Source organism: Rhinopithecus roxellana, chromosome 4, assembly GCF_007565055.1.
Source record: "Rhinopithecus roxellana isolate Shanxi Qingling chromosome 4, ASM756505v1, whole genome shotgun sequence".
Lineage (NCBI taxonomy): Eukaryota > Metazoa > Chordata > Mammalia > Primates > Cercopithecidae > Rhinopithecus > Rhinopithecus roxellana.
Window position 1 is genome coordinate 57,279,846 of NC_044552.1, and position 23,040 is coordinate 57,302,885.

A 23,040-nucleotide genomic window follows, 5' to 3' on the forward strand; every position below is an offset into this window, starting at 1 on the left:
ATAATTAAGGTACCCATATATCCCAGTTTACCTGAGACAGTGCAGGTGTAATTATTAGGTTAGTGCAAAAGTAATTGTGTTCTTAGCCATTACTTTTCAACCAACTTATATTTGGGCAATATGCTCTATGATTCTTGTACTTAAAATGTAGTTCCAGAATTCACTTTTTTTTTTTTCTTTTTTTTTTTTTTTGAGACGGAGTCTTGCTTTGTCGCCCAGGCTGGAGTGCAGTGGCGCGATCTCCGTTCACTGCAAGCTCCGCCTCCCGGGTTAAGGTCATTCTCCTGCCTCAGCCTCCCAAGTAGCTGGGACTACAGGCATCCGCCACATGCCCAGCTAATTTCTTGTATTTTTAGTAGAGACGGGGTTCACAGTGTTAGCCAGGATGGTCTCGATCTCCTGACCTCGTGATCCACCTGCCTCAGCCTCTCAAAGTGGTGGGATTATAGGCGTGAGCCACTGCACCTGGCCCACTCTTTCACTTATTAAGCACTGACTGTGTACTAGGCCCAGTGCTGAGTACCAGGGATGCAAAGACACAGAGCCCTTGAGGGCTCACATTTTTGTGGAGGAGAGATATTAAAAGAGAGAAAATAATACACAATGTGATATTATTAAAAAGTATTTTTAAAAAGTAGAGATTGAGATTGTTAGAGGAACCCGGCCATTTGTTCTCCCTTGAGGTGTTACAGAGGAGGTTGGAGGGAAGCTTGGGATAAGGCGACACTCCTAAGTTTGCAACCTTTTACCCTGCTAATCATCAGGAGATAATTCCAGCCACAAAAGTGAAGTGCAAGAGGTCCTAAGGCATGTGATGGAAATGAGTACAGTGCAGAGCACCACCAGGAACAGCCTAGAAACAAGTAAAGCCCGGGAGCAGCAAGGTACCAATCCTACCTTGACATGAGTAGAGTCAGGATGGTTCATTTTTTTTTTTTTTCTGTCCCTCTCTGAAGTTTCACTCATATGTTAATGTCCCCAGAGATACTACACATTGAACTTGTTGTCAGTGTTCTTTTGTCTGTATTGTTTGCCTTTTTTCAGCCAATCTAACAATGACCCCGGACACAATTTCTGTTTCTGAGGGACAAAACTTTTCTATAAAATGCATCAGTGATGTGAGTAACTATGATGAGGTTTATTGGAATACTTCTGCTGGAATTAAAATATACCAAAGATTTTATACCACGAGGAGGTATCCTGATGGAGCAGAATCAGTACTGACAGTCAAGACCTCGACCAGGGAGTGGAATGGTGAGTGGAAGGCCAGACACTGTATTGTGCTGCCTGGGCTCTTAGAAACACGCAATAATAGTTACCATCTGTGTAGGGTCTGCTCTGAGACATGCCTATGCCAGTCATTTTAAATTCAGTATGTCTTCACACTTAATGCAACAGTCCTTTGAGGGAAGATGCCATTATTTCCATATTTACAGATGAAGTAAATATGCTCAAACAACTTAAGTTGTAGAGCCAGGAATGGAACTAGTGTCTCTAATTCCAGACCCTGTGCTCTTGCCATGAAGTTATGAGGATTGTTTTTAAAAGTACTTGCACTAGACACTTGTGAGTGTTTGACCCAACTGTGCTTTAGGACGGCTAGGTAAAGATTTTGTAAGTCTGGTTCCCAAAAAAGGAACACATTTTAATTTCCTGTTTACCTCTATCCATTGTTTGTTTTGTGAGGAAATGCAAATCTTTAAAAGCAAAGAGAAATTGGTAGAGAGAACTGCTACAATAACAGCTCATATTTATTGAGCCCTTAACTATGTGATAGTCACTATGCAAAGTATTTAAATGTATTAATTCATGTGGAACAATAAACCTAGAGGATACTGTTATTATTAACCCCATTTTACAGATGAGGAAACTGAGATTCAGTAAAGTTAAGTAAATTACCCAAGGTTATACATCTGGCAAGTGGCAGAGCCAGGATGCAAACTCAGATTGACTGGCTCCAGCGGCCAGCTCTTAGCCACTCCACTCTGAAGCCTTTCATTAACTATGAGATTAATCAGTCTAGATTCAGTGAGTCCCATGTCTTCTTTATATTTTCATATAAAGCCGAGGCAACATAGTAGAAATAACTAGTTATTGTTTGGGCTGGACTTGGTAGTATACAGTCAGGAAATGGAAGTACTTTTCTTCCAGACTGACCTCAATCCTGCTCTGTCCAATTACTCTTTCCTACTAAAAGCTAATAACCCAGGAAGAATTTTAGTTTTTCCAGTCATGTTAATCTATTAAACAATCCCATAATCAGTTACTGAAAAGTCATATTCTCTTCTAAATCTACTATACTGTCATTTTATATTCAATTTAAATTCCTTCTTCCCCCTAGCAGAAATTAAAAGGAGTTTCCTTTCTTTCCTCATTTGCCCTCTGATTAGCTGCTGCTTCTGACTTTTCCAGAGCTGGGGCAATGGGAAGCAATGTAAAGAAAACTGAAGGGTCTTACTTAACTGTACGTGCCCTGTAATCTTGCTGTGTGTCTCCATGGCAGCTACCCAAATGATGACTTGTCCTCTGGGGCCGTGATGAGCAGGTGCCTGCTCACTTAGAGATGGGAGACAGGGGCGTCATAACAGCACAGTGTTCCATCAGGTTAACAATTATTTTCAAAAAAGTCCCCACCCCTGCGCACACCCAAACTCCCATTTATTCCTTCGGTTGGTAGAAAAGTCTTAGAGTAGTAATTGAAAAACTGGTTTGAAATCCAATTTTGCCGCTAACTGGCTGTTTGGCCTTGAATAAGCCACTTAATTATATTTGAAAGTAAGTGCATATTTATATGGTCATTGGTTAGTCCTTCAAATGCATGGAGAACCCAGGAGAAGAGTCAATCAAGCATTTTTTCCTCCAGTGTCCAGGAAGGTATGGTATTCCTTTACTAAAGCTTGAGAGGGAAGATTAAGGCTCTTCTTAACCTTCCCAGCAAATGCCTTTGAAGGGCGATTATTTCATTCCATCTCATTTTTGCTGTCTTCTACTCAGGAACCTATCACTGCATATTTAGATATAAGAATTCATACAGTATAGCAACCAAAGACGTCGTTGTTCACCCGCTGCCTCTAGAGCTGAACATCATGGTTGATCCTTTGGAAGCTGCAGTTTCATGCAGTGGTTCCCATTACATCAAGTGCTGCATAGAGGAGGATGGAGACTACAAAGTTACTTTCCATATGGGTTCCTTGTCCCTTCCTGCTGGTAAGATACTGATTGCTGAATTGTTAGAGTATATTATTTCACATACGTGGAGTCTAAAAATTTACTCTTAAAATAGGGATGAAGAGACATAGGACTGTATCAGAGATAGAATTAACAGAGTAGAATCCCATGAGTCTTTGTTGTCTTCTATTTTGCTATGTGGCTAGTGGTTCATTGGTTTGTAGTACAATCTTGGGAGTTTGCAATGGTGGAGCCCCCCTCCCTTTTTTTGAACTGGGAGAAGTTGAAGAAAGTATTGAGATCGCTTCTAAGGAATATGGCAGACTAGATATTCTGACAGTCTTTTCCTCCATGCTATAAAGTTGCATGCCACAAAACTGCCATGAAAATCCTTTTAAAGGCATAATTGAGCATGTAAGAAAGTATGAGAAATAACCAAGTGCCAAAAAAGTAAAGGAAAATAAAATAGAAATGATGCTTTAATGCTGGAGCTTCCCTGTGAGCATTTGCCAATGTCAGAACCTTGGGTTTTAAGGTTCCAGAGGGCATAAAAATAAAGACTGTGCTCCCTAAACAGCACCTGGGCACTCCCACCCCATTGACACAATGTCAAGACCTTCAAAAATGACATGTTCAGTAAAAGACTAAGCTAGGAAAACAAAATTCATCTGCTAGATTTGAGACCTTGGCCTCATCTCTGGGTGGACAAAAGGTTTCCCCCCAGAAATATAGTTGTCCTGCCATCACCCGGGTTTGGGCTTTGAATTTATATTTCCTATGTGGTTCATGAGTGCCAACCTAAGTTTAAAGCTGTCCATTGGTAGCACCCTATGTCAACCAGCTAAAGAAGAAAAAATAAATCAAAGTCTTTCTGGTAGATGGAGACCTTAATCCAGATCCCCAGGGATTCCCAGAGATTAAGATCAACCAGTATGAGCTCACAACCCAAAATCTCAAAACACAGACAACTTCATGAGGGATTTACAAGCTCATTCATTCTTTCAATAACTATTCTGGAGGACTTACTCAACACAAGACACCATAGTAGGCAATGAAAGGGAGAAAAAAGAAGTGGGGCACATATTTTAATATCTAAAAGGTCCCATGCCATAAAAGGCAATGCATATAATATAAAATATCCAAACAGAATAATACAGACTGAAAAAACAATGGAAGTTCGGAAAAGTGGGGACTCAATAAACACTGTAGTCTTTAAAGAAGGCTGTATGGTAGAAGGATATAATCAATCTGGATTTTGACATATGCAACATTTCAACATTCTGTGTTTAATATGCATACATTCAGTGCTTTCTATGTGTCAGATACTGAGCTGAGCACCAGGAGGTGGAAAGATAAATAAGACAAGATACTTTCTCTCCAGCAGCTTGTGGTCTAGTAGAGAAGACACTCATGAATAGGTGACTATGTACCAATATAGTAAAGGCAGAATAGGATAGATGCTCAGAGCATGATGAAATTTAGATAGGAAGAAGGATTTGTGGAATGCTGAAAGGGCATTCTGAATGTCAAAAATGTGTGACTTGGAGTCATGAATGGTAGAGGAGAAGTTTTGGCTAGCACACACGCAAAGGTGGGCTTACATGCTTCTGAGAGTCAGAGGTAAAACCTGTTAAAAATGAATGTGGCACATTCCTGGGGAAAGCTTGGACAGGTTTATTCATATTAGGTTATCTTAACACAATTTGTGCATTAGAGACTCATGTTGTGACTTAATTCTTTCAATAATTCTGTCTTTAGAAAAAGAAGTTAACGAAAAACAAGTGTGCTACAAACACAATTTCAACGCAAACTCAGTTTCCTGGTGTTCAAAAACTGTTGACGTGTATTGTCACTTTACCAATGCTGCTAATAATTCAGTCTGGAGCCCATCTATGAAGCTGAATCTGGTTCCTGGTAAGAACGTTTTAAATTACTTTAAGATGTTATAGTCAGGGCAGGGATTTATTCATTTATTCACTCCCTCATTCATCCCCATTCAATAAACATGTTAAATACCCTCACTGTGGTAGGCCCTGGGCTCACTATGGGGGTATTTAAAAGAAAAGAAATAAGCCATGTCCCCTGACCTCAAGCCTGGGGGAGAAATCTATGTGATAAAAAATGTTATTGGCTGGGTGCGGTGGCTCACGCCTATAATCCCAGCACTTTTGGAGGCCGAGGTGGGCAGATCACAAGGTCAGGAGATCAAGACCATCCTGGCTCACATGGTGAAACCTCGTCTCTACTAAAACTACAAAAAATTAGCCAGGCATGGTAGCATGCATCTGTGGTCCCAGCTGCTTGGGAGGCTGAGGCAGGAGAATCACTTGAACCCAAGAGTTGGAGGTTGCAGTGAGCCAAGATCATGCCACTGCACGATCTTGGGCGACAGAGAGATTTCCTCTCTCTCTCTCTCTCTATATATATATATTCTTACATGTAATATGGTAAAAGCTAAATAGAAATGTTGTGGGTGGCTTAACTCTGCTGAAGGCAGGTGGGGAAGAAGTGATCAGGAAAGGCTTGCAGGTGAAATGAGACTTTAGCTGAGTCAGGGAGCTAAGGAGTTCACCAGGCAGATAGCAGTGGACAGTATCTGGACGTGGTTGAGATCCTCTGAAGTTTCAGTAAAGGAAAGGTGTCCACACTGCACTGTTTTTCTGAGACAGGGCCACATGAAAACAATTGATCTCAAGAATAGCCAACTGCCTTTCCCATCCTTTGCCACCACTGTGTCAACTTGCCATCACGTAGTATCTTTGAGGTGAAAGGTCATGATTTACAGAGTCATTGCTATGCTAGCCCATGCTGGGGAAATCCCCTCAGTAGCAGAGAGGGATAGATCATCCTAATATAAGGTCATCTTAAGGGAGGATCTTATGTTAAGGCAAGGGATAAATGATGTTCCTGGGCTTCTACCATAAGCAACTCCTCATGCTCCTAAATCTTCCCAGTAACAGGACTTGTAATAGACAAAGGATCATTATCACCGAGCTTGTTTGAGTTTACTGAATGGTTTGTAGTCATTCTCATATGTTGGCAACTATCCCCTGGACACCGAAACAGGAAACCATTTAGAGTCACTATCCCCCGACCTTGCCTCGCACAAGTACAGCAACAAAGGTCACCTCTTCTTTTCCCCCTCACTCATCTTAGCCAACACATTTTATTCACTTATCTTTGTTCTTCTCCTCTTTCTATATACCAAATATGGTTTTGCTTCTTTTTCCTAGTACAACATTACTTATTTAAGATTTGTATAGCGTGGTTAAGATCTTAATTAATGTTAAAAAAAAAAGTTGGTGAGGGAGGGGTCTCATCAGTGTCAGGGTCCACTGGACATGAGAGATTCCACATTGGGTCCACTGGACATGAGAGATTCCACATTGGGTCCACTGGACATGAGAGATTCCACATGGGGTCCACTGGACGTGAGAGATTCCACAGCAAGTGTCATTTCCCCATCCTTGCCTGGTCATGAGAAGAGATGAAATAGAATCACCTTTCAGGGAAACCAGAAGGAACAAATGCTTAAACATATAGATTAGGATATTCAGGTTATGGGTACCTGGAGTTCCTACTACCAATTATGTCTTTGGATTATGGCAGTGATTCTCAACCTTGACAGCACACTGGAATCACCAGGGAGGCTTAAAAACCTGCTGATGCCTAAATCCCAGCCCTGACGATTCTGATTTACTTAGCCCGGACACTGGTGTTTTCAAAAGTTCCCCAGCTGAGTCTAATATGACACAGTTGAGAATCTCCAGATTAAGGTATAAAATTCTGTTAGGAAGAGCAAATTCAGATTAAAAAAGTCAGGTTCACGTGGAAAGCAGAGAGGGGCTTTGGAAAATCAGGGGCAAAATTAAGAAATTGGGTGGCTCTGAAAAGGTGACTGAAAGTAAAGAGAAACATGAATTCAAACATCAAAATTCTACCTTGGCCTGATCGTATTTCTACTATCTTGTCTCTTCCTTGCAATTATCCCTTTTATTTCAATGTTTCCAACACAGGGGAAAACATCACATGCCAAGATCCCGTAATAGGTGTCGGAGAGCCCGGGAAAGTCATCCAGAAGCTATGCCAGTTCTCGAACGTTCCCAACAGCCCTGACAGTCCTGTTGGTGGGATCATCACTTACAAATGTGTAGGCTCCCAGTGGAAGGAGAAGAGAAATGACTGCATCTCTGCCCCAGTAAACAGTCTGCTCCAGATGGCTAAGGTGATCCTTAAAGCTTCCACTCTGAGCTCTTGGTGGGGCAATCTGTCTGGCTGATCATATTTCTCAGCACTTAGGAAAATGGGTTTGGTGCTGCTTTGTGTTGCTCCAAAACTACATTCATTTGTGTATTTCCAAAGGAGATGCAACCCTAGAAATGCACACACACACACACACAAAATGTCTCGATTCAAATACTAAGACAACTAAGTATGTGTTCTGCTCTCAGACCTGCTAGATACCTTGACCTTGACTTCTCAGTACCATGTGTTCCATACCTCCAGGGGGCAGTGGTATTATCCTCTCTCTTATTGCTCTCCTTTGGGTAATGTTGGTGTCAAGAAAATTGCTATAATCCTTTCAGAAAAAGGAGCAATTTAAAAAAAACTTCATCAATTTCTTAAAAAAAAAAATTGCTGGACTTGATGCTCTTAGAGGTATGAGATTTTCTCACTACTTGGAAGTAATTTGTACTTTTGAAGAAGCAACTACCCTGCCTCTCTTACCTACTATAGAGGTTACCGCTATGTAACAGGGGAGAAGTTCCTTTCCTTCTGTCAACGTAAATAAATGGTACCTCCACACTTGATTTGTTGTTAGACTCCTAAAATTCCATGAATTACATTTAAAAAATTCTGGTGATGCACTGGTGACATTATAGCCAATGATGACATCTTCAGACAACCAATTCCAAATCCTCTCACCACTAGGAAAATAATTGAAAAAAAAAGGGTAATACTTATTTGTGTTTTGTCTAATTAACTTCTATCTCTCCTCTTATCTCACACCAAATTTATTAAAATATCTACTATGTGCAAAGCATGATTATAGGTGCTGTCAAGGTAAATGGGCCAAATCAGATCTTGGTCTCTGATTTGATAAAGAATATAATCGAATTGGGTAGTTACATACACATTAATTTGGCTAAGATACATTAAGAAGATCTGCTTGAAAAGAAAAAAAGGCATCTGAGCTGGACCTTGATGGATGAGGCATGAGGGCTATAAATTATTCCAATGAAGAAAGATAGAAATTGTAATCTGAACTCGATGTCAGCCCAAGTCCCAATTCTAGATACCTACATACATTTTCAATGGAAAAGGATCATGCTGCTCTATCATGCTTCTTTTGATTTATCCATTCAGCATATACTTACTGGGTACTTACTGTGTGCTGAGATATATGACTTGTACTATGTTAGGAATTATGGGAATGAGAAGAATGCAAAGAAATGTAGCACATGGTTCATGTTGTTAAGGAGCTTATAATTTAATTGGAGCAACATTGAAATTAGAACACAAGATGACACTACTAGAGATGCCACAAATGAAAGTATGTTATATAAAACCAATACTTATGCATTCAGAGGAAGGAACTTTCCTGGGTTGGAACTTTCAACAAATGCTTTTCATAAAAGACAGAATTTGAGCGATTCTATGTGTATAAGGAAGAGAGAGTTAGAAAGCAGAAGTGTAATCATTATAGGTAGGGTGACCATATAATCTATCATCCAAGTCGGGACACATTTTAAGAATATAAGAGGGCACTCTTAATAATTACACTAGCAGAAAATGTATAAACCAGACCAGTCCCTGGAAAATTGGAAGGGTCAGTCACTTTAATGGCCGGCAGGGTAACCGATATGAGGAAAACCAAAGAGTGGCAACTGTGCTTCCATGCCGACTATCCAAGCGACCATTGCACTCAACTTTAACCTACTTCTCTAGCAATCACATCTAGCTTCCCTTTTGTGTTCCAGCTAGCTATCAGGTTGACATATGTTTGTGCCCCTTCTGTGTGTGGCCTTATGTCATATTCTGTTCTGAAGAGCTTGCATGGGGTGCTTAAGAGATAAGCACACCATCTTACGGGACATATTTATGGAAATGGAGCAAAAAGGAAACTACAGATGTGAAAGATTTTGCCAGGGATGGATCAGTGGGATTCAATAGCTGAATTGACTGGTAAATTTTTTCGTGTTGGCTTTTGTTTTACTAGGCTTTGATCAAGAGCCCCTCTCAGGATGAGAAGCTCCCTACATACCTGAAGGATCTTTCTATTAGCGTAGACAAAGCGGAACATGAAATCAGCTCTTCTCCTGGGAGTCTGGGAGCCATTATTAACATCCTTGATCTGCTCTCAACAGTTCCAACCGAAGTAAATTCAGAAACGATGATGGTGAGTTTGCCTAACCTTTGCAGGAGTTTTGGGTCTTACCTTTTCACCCCTCAGAATTTGTGTTCAAGAAACATAATTCCTCCCCATTGCAGCTTCTCTGTCTTTTCCAGAGCAATGCTCAGGATAGTTCTGCCAGCTACAGCTTTTAGGATATTAGGAAATGTTTCCAGTATTCATTTTGCGACCTTAGGAATATTTCTTAGTGAATCTCTGCTTTATTTTCTTCATTAACATGGAATAAATTTGTACTTGCTTTCCAGAAAAACTAGGAATTAAAGGTTTTCAGAATATACAAGATGAGATTCTCGAAGGTCTAGCACTAAACGTGAACTTTAAAGCAATCGTGGGAGGATAGGTTCTGGAAGCGTAACAGTTCTTAACAGTTCTGGGAGGATAGAGAATTCACCTGCAAGAGTTCAAATGTAGAGACTTTAATGAAGGGATACCTACAGAGGTAAAGACAAACAAACAAATAAACAAGGGGCGGTGGAACACGCAGAGACTAGCAACATTTAGAAGCCATTATCACCCCTTAGGTAAAAGAGGAAATAGTGCAAACAGAGCTCAGTGAGAGCTGAAGCCTTAGAGGTGGGACCAGTCAGCAGGAGCTACAGTCTTGGAAGGCCAGAGCTATAATCAGACATGTGCTGAGGAGAAAGGGGACTGGAGTGGGGAGAGCAGTGAGCACCAGGAAAAATGTATCTCTGCCTCCCAGGTTCAAGTGATTCTCCTGCTTCAGCCTCCCAAGTAGTTGGGATTACAGGCACTTTGGGAGGCCGAAGCTGATGGATCACCTGAGGTCAGGAGTTCAAGACTAGCCTGGCCAACATGATGAAACCCCATCTCTACTAAAAATACAAACTTAAGATTTAAAATAAAATACAATAGTAAATATCCCTGCTATCCCTGCCAGCCTGCTGAATTGATTTTACAGAGTAGGGTGTGTAGTGGGTGTGACTGTCACTGTCACCACTGCTAAATGTTTACTGACATCTTTCAGTCTTGGGGACCCATCCTCTGCTAAAGTCTGTCATAAGAAGGTCATAAATCCCCAACACCTGTGATGTCTCATTTTTGTCTTCTCTTTTCCTCTTACCTTTATATAGTCAGTTTCTAGGAAGGTGTTATTTTTTTCTTTTTTATGATTGAAAGAATTTGGTTAGTTTGACCCCATACCATTTCACTTTCAGCACGTGCTCTCTACGGTTAATGTCATCCTTGGCAAGCCTGTCTTGAACACCTGGAAAGTTTTACAACAGCGATGGACCAATCAGAGTTCACAGCTACTACATTCAGTGGAAAGATTTTCCCAAGCATTACAGTCAGGAGATAGCCCTCCTTTGTCCTTCTCCAGAACTAATGTGCAGATGAGCAGCATGGTGATCAAGTCCAGCCACCCAAAAACCTATCAACAGAGGTTTGTTTTCCCACACTTTGACCTCTGGGGCAATGTGGTCATTGACAAGAGCTATCTAGAAAACTTGCAGTCGGATTCATCTATTGTCACCATGGCTTTCCCAACTCTCCAAGCCATCCTTGCTCAGGATATCCAGGAAAATAACTTCGCAGATAGCTTAGTGATGACGACCACTGTCAGCCACAATATGACTATGCCATTCAGGATTTCAATGACTTTTAAGAACAACAGCCCTTCAGGTGGCGAAACAAAGTGTGTCTTCTGGAACTTCCAGCTTGCCAACAATACAGGAGGGTGGGACAGCAATGGGTGCTATGTGGAAGAAGGTGATGGGGACAATGTCACCTGTATCTGCGACCATCTAACGTCATTCTCCATCCTCATGTCCCCTGACTCCCCAGACCCTAGTTCTCTCCTGGGAATACTACTGGATATTATTTCTTATGTCGGGGTGGGCTTTTCCATCTTGAGCTTGGCGGCCTGTCTAGTTGTGGAAGCTGTGGTGTGGAAGTCAGTGACCAAGAACCGGACTTCCTATATGCGCCACACCTGCATAGTGAATATTGCTGCCTCCCTTCTGATCGCCAACACCTGGTTCATTGTGGTCGCTGCCATCCAGGACAATCACTACATACTCTGCAAGACAGCCTGTGTGGCTGCCACCTTCTTCATCCACTTCTTCTACCTCAGCGTCTTCTTCTGGATGCTGACACTGGGCCTCATGCTGTTCTATCGCCTGGTTTTCATTCTGCATGAAACAAGCAGGTCCACTCAGAAAGCCATTGCCTTCTGTCTTGGCTATGGTTGCCCACTTGCCATCTCAGTCATCACGCTGGGAGCCACTCAGCCCCGAGAAGTCTATACAAGGAAGAATGTCTGTTGGCTCAACTGGGAGGACACCAAAGCCCTGCTGGCTTTTGCCATCCCAGCACTAATCATTGTGGTGGTGAACATAACCATCACTATTGTGGTCATCACCAAGATCCTGAGGCCTTCCATCGGAGACAAGCCATGCAAGCAGGAGAAGAGCAGCCTGTTTCAGATCAGCAAGAGCATTGGGGTCCTCACGCCACTCTTGGGCCTTACTTGGGGTTTTGGTCTCACTACTGTGTTCCCAGGGACCAACCTTGTGTTCCATATCATATTTGCCATCCTCAATGTCTTCCAGGTGAATTTTACAGTGCAGGGCTTTCAGGAAGATTTTATTCCTGTAGGACAAATTAATGATAGAAACACAAACAAGAGTAGGAATGGGGAAGGATTTCAGTCCAGAGGAAGCCTCAGCCCTAAAGAGCAGTAATAATGAGAACTCAATGAGATGGAAAGGACACATTCTTCTGATCCTATGGAACCTCATGCTTTTTATCTCCTACATTATAACCTAGTGTCATTTGCCAGTCTCTGCTAGATACCCTGATTACACTAGTAAAAGGAAAATCCCCATTTGTCTAAGATTATCTTGATGCAGTCTATTATCTCCTAGATGAAAATCCTGTCTTTGTGAGGACAGGGATTGCCCCTTTCTTATTCATCACTATACCCCTATGCCTGATAGAGACCTTGGTACAGAGTAGGTTCTCAATAATCATTTGAGTGAAATAAATCCTATGTATCACATAGCGGCTTCTCTGGAAACATCAAAAATCAAAGAATGAATGTCCTGTGAATGCCAGACAATCTGCTTTATTATACTATAATGAAAAAACATCTTCTTTGCTCTCATGCAGCACATAACTAATTATAATACAGGCCAGTTTGATGGAAGGACTATAACAGAGGTATAGTTAGCAAGCCTTTAAAGGACAAGGAAAGAAGTGATTAATTCTGTTTCACCCATTGGAGAGGTGGTAAGGATAGGAAAAAACCTGCCCAAGGATTGAGGCCACTGTGAGCTTGTGAAGAGGCAGAGGCTGGAGGTGCATTTGAGATACTGCTTTCAGGACGCTTGTGCCAAGAACATATGAACCTTGATTTCTGCTACTGGGCCTGTGTTTCCAAGCTATAAAGTTCGTATGTAATGACCTTCATGATATGCCTCATTTGGAAGGAACTAGTTATCCCACCCCACAGCCCAGATTCTTATCATAACTATGTGAGGAATATTGTAGACACAAGAGGTATACTAATAGCATAACCAACAGGACCTCCAGTTCTCAACTAAAGGAAAATGGGAAAATAGAAAATATCCTAACATCATAACACTTAGAGTCCTTTGGTGTGAACCAACTGCCTCTTTGAACAGCATCATGTACTGGACTCATTCCATGAACTCAGATAGAAAAAGAAGTAGTACAAATTTAATACTAGGTTAACAGTACTTTCTCTTTTGCTGGACAATAGACTATAATTAAAATGTACTTCTTTTTAATCTTTTTTTCTCAGGGATTATTCATTTTACTCTTTGGATGCCTCTGGGATCTGAAGGTAAGAGCAATGACAGTTTCTTGTTTCTAGAAAAGCCTGAAGTGCTTGTGGCATGTTGAAGTTACGATAGCTTCTTTTAAACATCGCAGGTACAGGAAGCTTTGCTGAATAAGTTTTCATTGTCAAGATGGTCTTCACAGCACTCAAAGGTATACCTTTTCTCTGCAGAGACTTTTCATTTTGTAACCTCATGTATTCCACTAGCATTATGAAGTATAGAGTACTAAATTATTTCTTTGGGATTTTGATCAATTAGGCTAAATATATTGCATCCTCAAACCCGTCTCCCTCAACAGCTATGTTTGGCATAGATCATTCCATTATTTTTGCTTCTCAGGTCATTCAGCCTGTTAAACAGAGTCATAGAGCTGTCGTTGAGATGCTACTCCACATATTTAAATAGCGTTTAAAATAATATATGATATAAACTTAAGGTTGAAATCAAATGTTCAATGAGAAGCAATCTTCTGGGGGAATTCAAGGTATTAGAGAAAACAAGTTGAAGAATAATAATGGATAGAATTTTCTATAGTTCATTTTGGAACACAACTATTGCCTTTGGATATATTTGACTGTCTTTGACATGTCAGAAAATACTAGAAGCCTAACAAACAATAAAACTTGTATTTGACAGTTATTTTTTCTAATACGGATGAGAAGATTCCAGTATTTTAATGTGACCTCTGGGAGTGGGACTAGAGATGCCGGCAGTGACCATAGAGGGTGGAAAATCAATCCTCCTAGAGATGGAAACAACTTTGGTCCCACAAATTTGCCTTGTGATTGTCCCTCTTTTTTTCTCTTCTAGTCAACATCCTTGGGTTCATCCACACCTGTGTTTTCTATGAGTTCTCCAATATCAAGGAGATTTAACAATTTGTTTGGTAAAACAGGTGAGTAGTGGCCTCTAGGTTCTCCCTGCTCACCCAGAACACATTTGCTCAAATGGGGAGCCTCAACACCCCTATTCTTTCACCCCACTCATGGCATTTACCTGAAATGTCCTCTTTTGGGGTAGAAGTTAAATAGAGGAACTTACCTTTTCACAAATCACCAAAAAGTGGGTGTAGAGGGCAGCTGCCTTTGTTGGGCAACTTTTAATAACTCATAAAGAATAAGATTTGGAGAATGTAGACAATGATTTGGAGAGCTGTCTGTCAAAATTTCATCCATCAAAATGAGAACTGAAAATTGCTGGCCTTGTCAAACACAGAGTTTTTCTCAAATTATGTTAAATAAGAGTAGATAGGTCATGTTTCAGGGTTATGGGGCAGCAAATGATACATTTAGAAAATCTTAGTACAGGATCTCACTATGTAGGTTTGTTTCCCTTTTTTGTTCTTTTTATAAAGTGGGCTTGTGTTAAACATTGAAGCATAGAACTGTGCATGTGTTATGTAAGGGATCACCCAAGTTAGCTATTCTATTAGAAATATTCATGGTTAAATTTCTACCTTGGTGACATGAAATGAAAGAATTAATAACTTTGGGCAACAGATCTCAGCTATTCTAGCAAATTGAAACCCCTGTCCCAGGCCACCATCCCTCCCCCGCAGGAAAATAAGCCCCAGGATTTCTTCCAGCTTTTTGAAACTGAACAGGTTTCACAAATGCAGAGTTGAGAAATGTGTCAATATTCCAGATGAAGGCTTTTCATATACAAGCAAATTTTGTGAATGCCTATAACTGTTAAAACTCCTGAGAACTTGGGTTTTTTTCTGCTTCAATTTGATGAATTACTCATGAAACCGGTGGACCTTCACTTCTGATTATGATAAGTCCCAATGGGGCCTGTTTGGGGGCTCCATAAGCACTGTCACTTTGGTTTATGTTGTCAGCAGCCTCTAAGATCCCCCCAGGCCATGATGGAAACCTTGTTAGCAGTGGCAGTTCAGCAATCTGATGGTAGGGTGGGCACTTCGACCCTTCTCTCGCCCGACACCCACTCTCCACCCACTCCCTGTGCACAGTCCCCACCTCCCAGCAGACACAAGCCTGTGCATTTGCTCCGGGGCTGCCTTCCTTGCTGCGCTGACTCTCAGCAGTTCTGTTGACATTCCTGACTCCTGCTTCTTTTCTGGTGCTGCCTTTTCTCCCCCTATAATTTTCTCTTTTCTTTCCCTTTACTCTCTATACAAACCTCCACCTTTGGTAGAGCGTCCAGGTCCCTCCCAAGAGCTTCCCCAAGTCACCACAACCCAAGTGGACCAGGGAGATTCCATCATGCAGATGTTCCCAGACCATGCATGTGATGGCATGTGGAGGGCTTCCTACCTTGAGATCTTCCTGTTCTCTGTAGAAACCTGGCTGCTGGTGTGATGTGAAGTAGTGACTGCTTGTTGGCTGCCACGCATGCATGAGAACGACAGCTCTGTTAGTTCTCTGGCATTTCTGGGTCTTGGGAGGAGGGCAGGTATGGGTTGGTTTCCAGGCATGGCCGAGCTTACCTGGTGCCTGGACCACTGCTCCCCTGGGTCCCTTAGAAGACGTTCACACCCCAAAGTTCATGACGGCTTGTCTTCAAGGCTGAGTTGCTGCTCTGTTTTTCAGGAACGTATAATGTTTCCACCCCAGAAGCAACCAGCTCATCCCTGGAAAACTCATCCAGTGCTTATTCGTTGCTCAACTAAGAACAGGATAATCCAACCTACGTGACCTCCTGGGGACAGTGGATGTGCTTTTAAAAAGAGATCCTTGCAAAGCAATGGGGAACATGTTCTCGGGGCAGGTTTCCGGGAGCAGATGCCAAAAAGACTTTTTCATAGAGAAGAGGCTTTCTTTTGTAAGGACAGACTAAAAGTAATTGTTATGTTTATGTTTGTTCCCTCCGCCTCCCCCTTGTGTGATACCACATGTGTATAGTATTTAAATGAAACTCAAGCCCCCCAAGGCCCAACTGCTCTGTCTATATTGTAATATAGAATTTCAAAGAGACATTTTCACTTTTTACACATTGGGCATAAAGATAAGCTTTGATTAACATAGTAAGTAAAAGGCTACCTAGGAAATACTTCAGTGAATTCTAAGAAGGAAGGAAGGAAGAAAGGAAGGAAGGAAGGGAGGGAAAGAGGGAGAAAGGGAAAAAGAAGAAAAAGAGAAAGATGAAAATAGGAACAAATAAAGACAACATTAAGGGCCACGTTTTAAGATTTCCGTGTTAATGATCTAATATAATCACTCAGATAGTGCAACATTGAGAATTTTTTTAATGGCCCAAAAATGGAAAGTGAAAGTCAGCCACAGGGAATGAATGCTTTGGACAGTGTCTGCCTGATGTCTTCTTAGCTAAGAGGAGGGAAAAAAGGCTGAAAAAATAGGGAGGAAATTCCTTCATCAGAACCACTTGAAGTGGATAATAATATTTATAAGAAATGAATGGAAGGAAATATTCTCCTGAGGCTAAACACATGCATATATACTTTGTATGTTAAGGTTTGAACTAAGTGAGTGTATCTGCAGAGGAAGTATTATAAAGATACGTCATTAGATCCAAGTGCAGATTAAATTTTTATGGTTTATCAGAAAAGCCTTATATATTTGTTCTACATTTGAAAGCAAAAAAATATATTTTTTGTATACCCTTCAATTGCCAAATTGGATATATTGCACTGAAGACAGACCCTGTCATATATTTAATGGCTTTAAGCAGGTACTTCTCTGTGCAGTATAGATTTTAATAATCTTATAGCATTGTACATTATTATTGCTGTTGTCACTGTTATTGTTACTGTGGATAATGGCCCTTGGTGTGTTGTATAGCTCCCTGTGTATTCTCTGTTTCCATCTTTAAGTTCCCAGACCAATATACATTGAGAGCTTTGCATGGTCTAAGTTGTGTTTATTCCAACCACTTAGAAAGCTCCTGGAAAGAAATTTTACATTCAGCTGTTCTGTGCTCCTAATGACACTTGACCTTGTTGAACAAATGGCAGAACCTTTCCCAAGGATTTGATTGTGAATTATCTGCATGTGTGCTTTTTTTTTTTATTTTTTTATTTTTATTTTTTGGTGTGTGTGTATTTCATTAAAAATATAAATATTTATGAAAATAGCATCCATATTAGAGTTAACCATGTGCTATTGATACAGCAACCCTACATTGCAAATAGAAGTCCTATCCCAAAAGGAAAATGAGACAAAAATAGAGATGTGGGGCTACTCAGGATATGTGGACTGTGTGGCAACATAAATTGGCACAGCCATTAGGAAGATGGGGCAAAAGAGGCTGAGATTCAACAGCCATTTCTTTATTGAGGTTCAAAGGAGTTTTCTTTTAATATTTTAACCCTTTAACATATCTTCTTTTTATTTTTAATTTTGAATTCTACTTAAATTCTGCTTCTGCCTGTCTTTTCTTCATGGAGAAGGAGAAGTATGGGGCAGAGGTGGGACAGTTAACATAAATGAACTCTTTATTTCTACATATTCACAAATGACATAGACATCTACTCCCACATTTGCCTGAGAATTGTCACATCCCTGTCCCAAATGAATGGTGCATTACCGAAAGTCCCTAAAGGAAATCATTGTTATGCTGTAAGTGCATGCCACATTCTTCAGGAATGATCAACTTTGGGCAGAGCTTGGTACTAAGAAGATGGAGACAGAGGTTGGGTTGGGGGAAATCCCTTGAATTAGAATTAGAATTAGAGAAAGAAGGCCTTTGACTGATTTGGTTCCTGGAGTTATATCAAGAAGAATCGAGCCAGGCTTGGAGCACAATGTTAGCAGGGCTATCTTGACATGATGAATCAAGGAAAGCCCACAGTATCGGGAGCAGGATGTGGTTGTCATGCTCAAAAATTCAGTGGGACAAGAAACGCTGAACTTCCACCCACTTCAGCCAGGATCCCTCGGGGAATCACTGTGTTCAACCCTCTGAAGGGAACTTTCATTATAGCAGGAGCCTGCGGGAGTTACACAGGATGTGGATCTGGCCCACTGCTCCAGTCATTAACTGAGGAATGTTCCCTTATCCTCAGCACACACAAATACACACATGTGCACATGTGCACATGCATGCATGCATGTGCCTTCACCCTTTCAAGCCACAGCACTGGGTCCAAATTCCAGAAAAGCTATGAAAGCAAATAATTGGAGAAACACTTGTTGGTTTTCTGCCCACTGTAATACGCATTAGCCCAGCCACTACCCTTTCCCAAGAACACCCTAAAATGAACAGTAGAATTCAAAATTGTAGAAAAGCAGCTATGAAGCTGAGAATTTTATGAATGCAGGAACCTTGCTCAGCCCTGAGGTTGCCATCTCTCAATCAGCAATGATTACAAGGCTATTAGTAGCAGATTTCTGAGAATGAAGGCACATTGAGTTGAGCGATCTACTGTTTGTAAGGTGCCCAGTGCTTCCCTGTGTTTCTGACATCTCTCAGTGTATAAAGTCCATTCCCTGGGCCTAAACTTTCTTGCATTAGGAGCTTTCCATTAAGTCAGTTTCTTGCAAAGGGTCCTAATGCATCAGAGTCTGTGAGGTTAGAACATTCACAAATGAGCAGTTTATACAGATTACAGGAATATTCTCTGGGAATATTCTAAGTCCAAACTAACACATCATCTCTTGAGTAAGCCAGATGTCTGCCATCCTCCTCCCCCATTTCTTATTGTTTGCATGGGGAAACAGTTAAATGTCCATGGGGTTTTCAGGATGTAGGTTGCTAAGGTCAGAAATTAAGAAAGACTGTGGGAAGTCACAGTCTTTTGTGGTTTGTATAGAGAATTTCAAAAAGATCCATGTTGGAATGCTTCAGAAAAAAATAGTTACATGGAGATGAGAAAGATTACAGCAATTAGTAAATATAGAAAGGAGGTGTGGGTGAGTTATTGAGGTGAATGGAGCAGGAAATCACAATCATTTGAAGACAAAAAGAAATAGGTGGTCCTAGAAATTCCAGGTAGGTGGAATGCATTTATTTTGTGTCATGTGATGGTGAAGTCAAATAAGGCCTCCTCATCTCAAAGAGGAAACCCAGTGACCCAGGCCAGTAAAAGTCTGATTCTTCAAGTGTCCAAAATGAAGGTGGAACTTACTGGGAACATACCTTCTGATTGTGTTTTTAAAAGGGCAATCGGAATAGTGTTTCATCATTTCAAGAGCCCGGTAGTTTAGCTTTAATACTAGGTTCTATTGGTTTCCAAAATTATGACTTGGGATTTAAAATTGCATCATGTATGCCAGCACACAGCTATGCTTCCTTTCCATATTATAACAATGAAATATCTAATGAGATCTCGTGAGCTATCTTTGTAGTAATTGTGTGCCTTCTTGCAATGTGATGCTGCCCTGCTCAGTCTTCTGCATGTCACCCAGAATGCAGCTCCATTTTCCAAACAGCAAACGATCCTTTCCATCTTCCAGGCATGGAGGAGGCCAGCAGCTCGCCGCTGAACTCAACTGGCTGGCAGGGCTGATGGCTTCCCTCACACCATCCGCACTTCCAAGCCGTGTGCAAAGATCAAGCACGTTATAGAAGGTTTAAACAAGGGTCCTTGAAGTAAAGTTTTCAGAAACAAATTGTCTGGTAAACAAACAGATGCCTGTTCCAACATTTGTGTGTGGATGGCTTGGAATTTTCATTGACAGCTGAAAATAGAGCCCTCATTTCCTATAGATGAATATACAGGATGTGAGGGCTCTATTTATCCTCTAGCACATTCTAGACGGAAATCAAGTTTCCCACTCTCAGTGAATATGGAGTGGACAGAAGAAGAAAAGAAGGGAGGTGGGACAACTCCCGAAGCCCGCTCTGTGCCAGACACCAGTTCTTATCTCCAAATACCATCTGTATGTGTTAGGGGTGGGCGTGGGGGCCTCGGTCGTGGTGTCCTACGATTCAGACACAGCCGTCCTGTCTATTCTTAAATGATTTTATACACACCCATCCTTCCCTTTTACCTGTAAACTTTGAGATGACGTTGAAAAGCTACCAGTGTCCACGACAGGTCCCTCCGCACACATCGGGCATGGTTAGGAGATACATGAGCCTGTTCCCACCCCAGGGTTTTTATTCTCTCATGCAGCGCCAAGTGAAGGATGTCAGTGCCTACTGAAGCCTAAACAGAACAAACTCAGGATCCTGGGGGCGGGGGGAGGGGGGAGGGGAATGGCTTTATTCTCAGCATGAAGGGCAAGAGGACCTGATTGGGCAAGTGGTGGGCAGATTGCTGTCACGGCCCACTTCTGATGACATTAAACAACAAAACCCAGGAATGACTTTGGGCCCTGCCTTTTTCGGATTTTGATGGGTGCCATCCTGGGTCTTCCAGACTGCCAGCCAGCCGGCACCGCAGCAGTTGTGGGAAGAGGAACTTGACTTTGATTAACCAAGAAAAACTGTGCACGCGTTTTCTGTCTTTTTTTTTTTTTTTTTTTTCCTGAAACTGTGAGAGTTTTCCCATGCCCCAGGGGCTCCCTCACAGCTGTCCTATCCCAAGCATTCCCGACAGGAATCTCCAGCTGGGCTGGAGTGACAGCTGGCCTCCAGCACCGCAGCTTCGCAACCAACTCCTGCGTCTCCTGAGGCTCGCGCGCCCCCTGGTGGGCTTGAAAGGAGGTGTCCCCGCTGCGGTCCGGCCTCAGGAAGCGCGTGGGCGGTCGAATCAGTCCCGCGGATGATGCGCCCAATGGGCTACGTTCAGGAAGTAGTGTGATCATATGGACAGAGCGAAGGTCAAGGCATAGTGGATAACAGAAACCAGGAATGAAAAAAATCTCTTTCACTCCCGCCTCCTAATACTTTTATATTATGATCCTTGCAGGGGAAAGGGTAGTCAGAAAGCCACGTAGGAATGTGGAGGGAGTTTCACACACGTAGTTTCAGTGTGTGAAAGACGAAGGAAATTTCGGGCCCCCAATTCACTATGCAAAAAGAAAAAAAAATAAGATGGAAGCTGAGTCAAGCAAGAAACAGCTTTTTGCTTCTGTTGCTAAGCAAATAGCTACCAGATGAAAGGCCAGATATCTCCACAGATGGCTACACTAGGTTCACCTTTTATGTAAAGTGCCAATTTACTGAGATGAATAGATCACTGGCTGTTCCTCTAGCTGCTCCTTTTCTCCTACAATACATGGATTCAGCGATGTGACCATACCCTCCCTCTTTCACCTCCACTTTTCCCCTTTAAATACTGAATCCCTCAAAATATCTTTGCAGAAAGACAAAGACCACAGACTGTCTCTGTGATTCTGTGTTCCTTTCTTCCAGGCTTGTTCTTAACTTTGGCAAAATAAACTTCCAAGTTGATTGAGACCTGTCTCAGAGACTGATTTACAAGTGTGCCTAGCACATCCACAGGCAGGCATACATTTCTGAGGCATACTCACTGGGATAGCTCCTTCCTTTCTGTGTTCCCCCTCACTGATTGACTCTCATTTATGGCACTAACAGCAAAGCTGAAAGCCTCGGAAATGATCTGGTTCACCCATTCCAGATAGGCTGCTTGAAGGTCGTTTGAGGAAGAAAAATGGGTGCCTTCCATGTTTCATGGGAACCTAATACTTTTTCCATCAAGGCAGCTGCAAAAGGATTAACATAGGTGGTCACCTATTCCCTTTCTTAATTCATCCATTGAAAGCTACTGCTGGCCTGGATTTTCATTTTCAATCCATGAAGAATCTGCAGATGAATCTGCAGCTATCCCAGGGCTATCTGACAGTCCAGCCAGCAGCTGAGGCTGGATGGCAAGTTCCTACCCTAGCCTCTGAGCACACATTGCTAACGTGTGATCGGAGAAGACCCAGGAGAAGTCAACAGGGCCAACTGCCAGCAGGGCTGGTCCTTGGAGTACAGGAACAAACTGAACTGGACTTAAGTAATGAGGCAGACAGCTTCCCAGTTTGAGGGGATGTCACACACCTTGGCCTGTTGCTCCTGTCCCCTCGGAATAGCTCTCACACCTTCTGCCTCATGTTGGACATTCCTTTTACAAAAACTGAAATCTCAAGGACAGATAAGGTTAACAAGGTTAATCTCAGGTTAATCTCAAGGAGAGAAAAGGTATGCAAATATACCTCTGGGTGAGAAACACAGTAACTTAAATTTACTGTCGAATGAAAATGACTGGTAACTAGGTAACTATGTTAATCAACATTTTTTGAGCCCTTGCTGTGTACCTGGTGCTGTTCTAAGATTTTTATGCATATAATCTCATTTAAACTCTATACCAAACCAAAAGTAACTAGATTCTTTTTCTTTGCATTTTTAGAGGAAAAAACTGAGCACAGAGAAGTAAATAGCTTGCCCACAGTCACACAGCTGAAGACCAGTAAAACCAAGATCTAAATGCAGTGTCTGACCTAGAACATGGACATGTATCCACCGCCTTATACTGCTTCTCTGTGCAACGTGACTCCATTTACTTTCTTAAAAGTAGGCTTCCAGAGCAGGAAGAGTTTCAAATGCACAAAATGAGAGGGAAGACAACAGTGACAGAGAGGGTGGAGGAGTTAAGGCTTCATCTCGCTTTGTAATTCTACCTTGGGTCAGCCTGGGACATAATGACCAATGTTCTGAGCAAACTTCAGAGTGCGCCTACTTCCTTTTTAAGTCTCTGATGAAGCATCAAAGAATTCCTGCTGTGCTGCTTTATTAAAGGTAGATATCAACTTAGCTATCTAG

The 23,040-nt window shown here is 41.8% G+C and overlaps 1 protein-coding gene across 5 annotated transcripts in view; it reads left to right on the forward strand.

Annotated features, from left to right (window-relative positions):
* ADGRF5 (adhesion G protein-coupled receptor F5) overlaps window positions 1-17,236 on the forward strand; it is a 103,392-nt gene extending 86,156 nt beyond the window's left edge. For 3 of the 5 annotated variants that reach the window (XM_010356506.2, XM_010356505.2, XM_030929356.1), the window contains 11 exons: window positions 765-884; window positions 1,045-1,254; window positions 2,995-3,207; window positions 4,927-5,082; window positions 7,185-7,393; window positions 9,389-9,568; window positions 10,759-12,153; window positions 13,368-13,409; window positions 13,499-13,558; window positions 14,218-14,302; window positions 15,960-17,236. In XM_010356506.2, the coding sequence (XP_010354808.2) occupies window positions 765-884; window positions 1,045-1,254; window positions 2,995-3,207; window positions 4,927-5,082; window positions 7,185-7,393; window positions 9,389-9,568; window positions 10,759-12,153; window positions 13,368-13,409; window positions 13,499-13,558; window positions 14,218-14,302; window positions 15,960-16,039 (2,750 nt within the window). In that variant the 3' untranslated portion in view covers window positions 16,040-17,236. The remainder of the gene's footprint in view (window positions 1-764; window positions 885-1,044; window positions 1,255-2,994; window positions 3,208-4,926; window positions 5,083-7,184; window positions 7,394-9,388; window positions 9,569-10,758; window positions 12,154-13,367; window positions 13,410-13,498; window positions 13,559-14,217; window positions 14,303-15,959) is intronic. The other 2 variants (XM_010356508.2, XM_010356507.2) reach the window with 1 other exon arrangement.
* The last annotated feature ends 5,804 nt before the right edge of the window (window positions 17,237-23,040 follow it).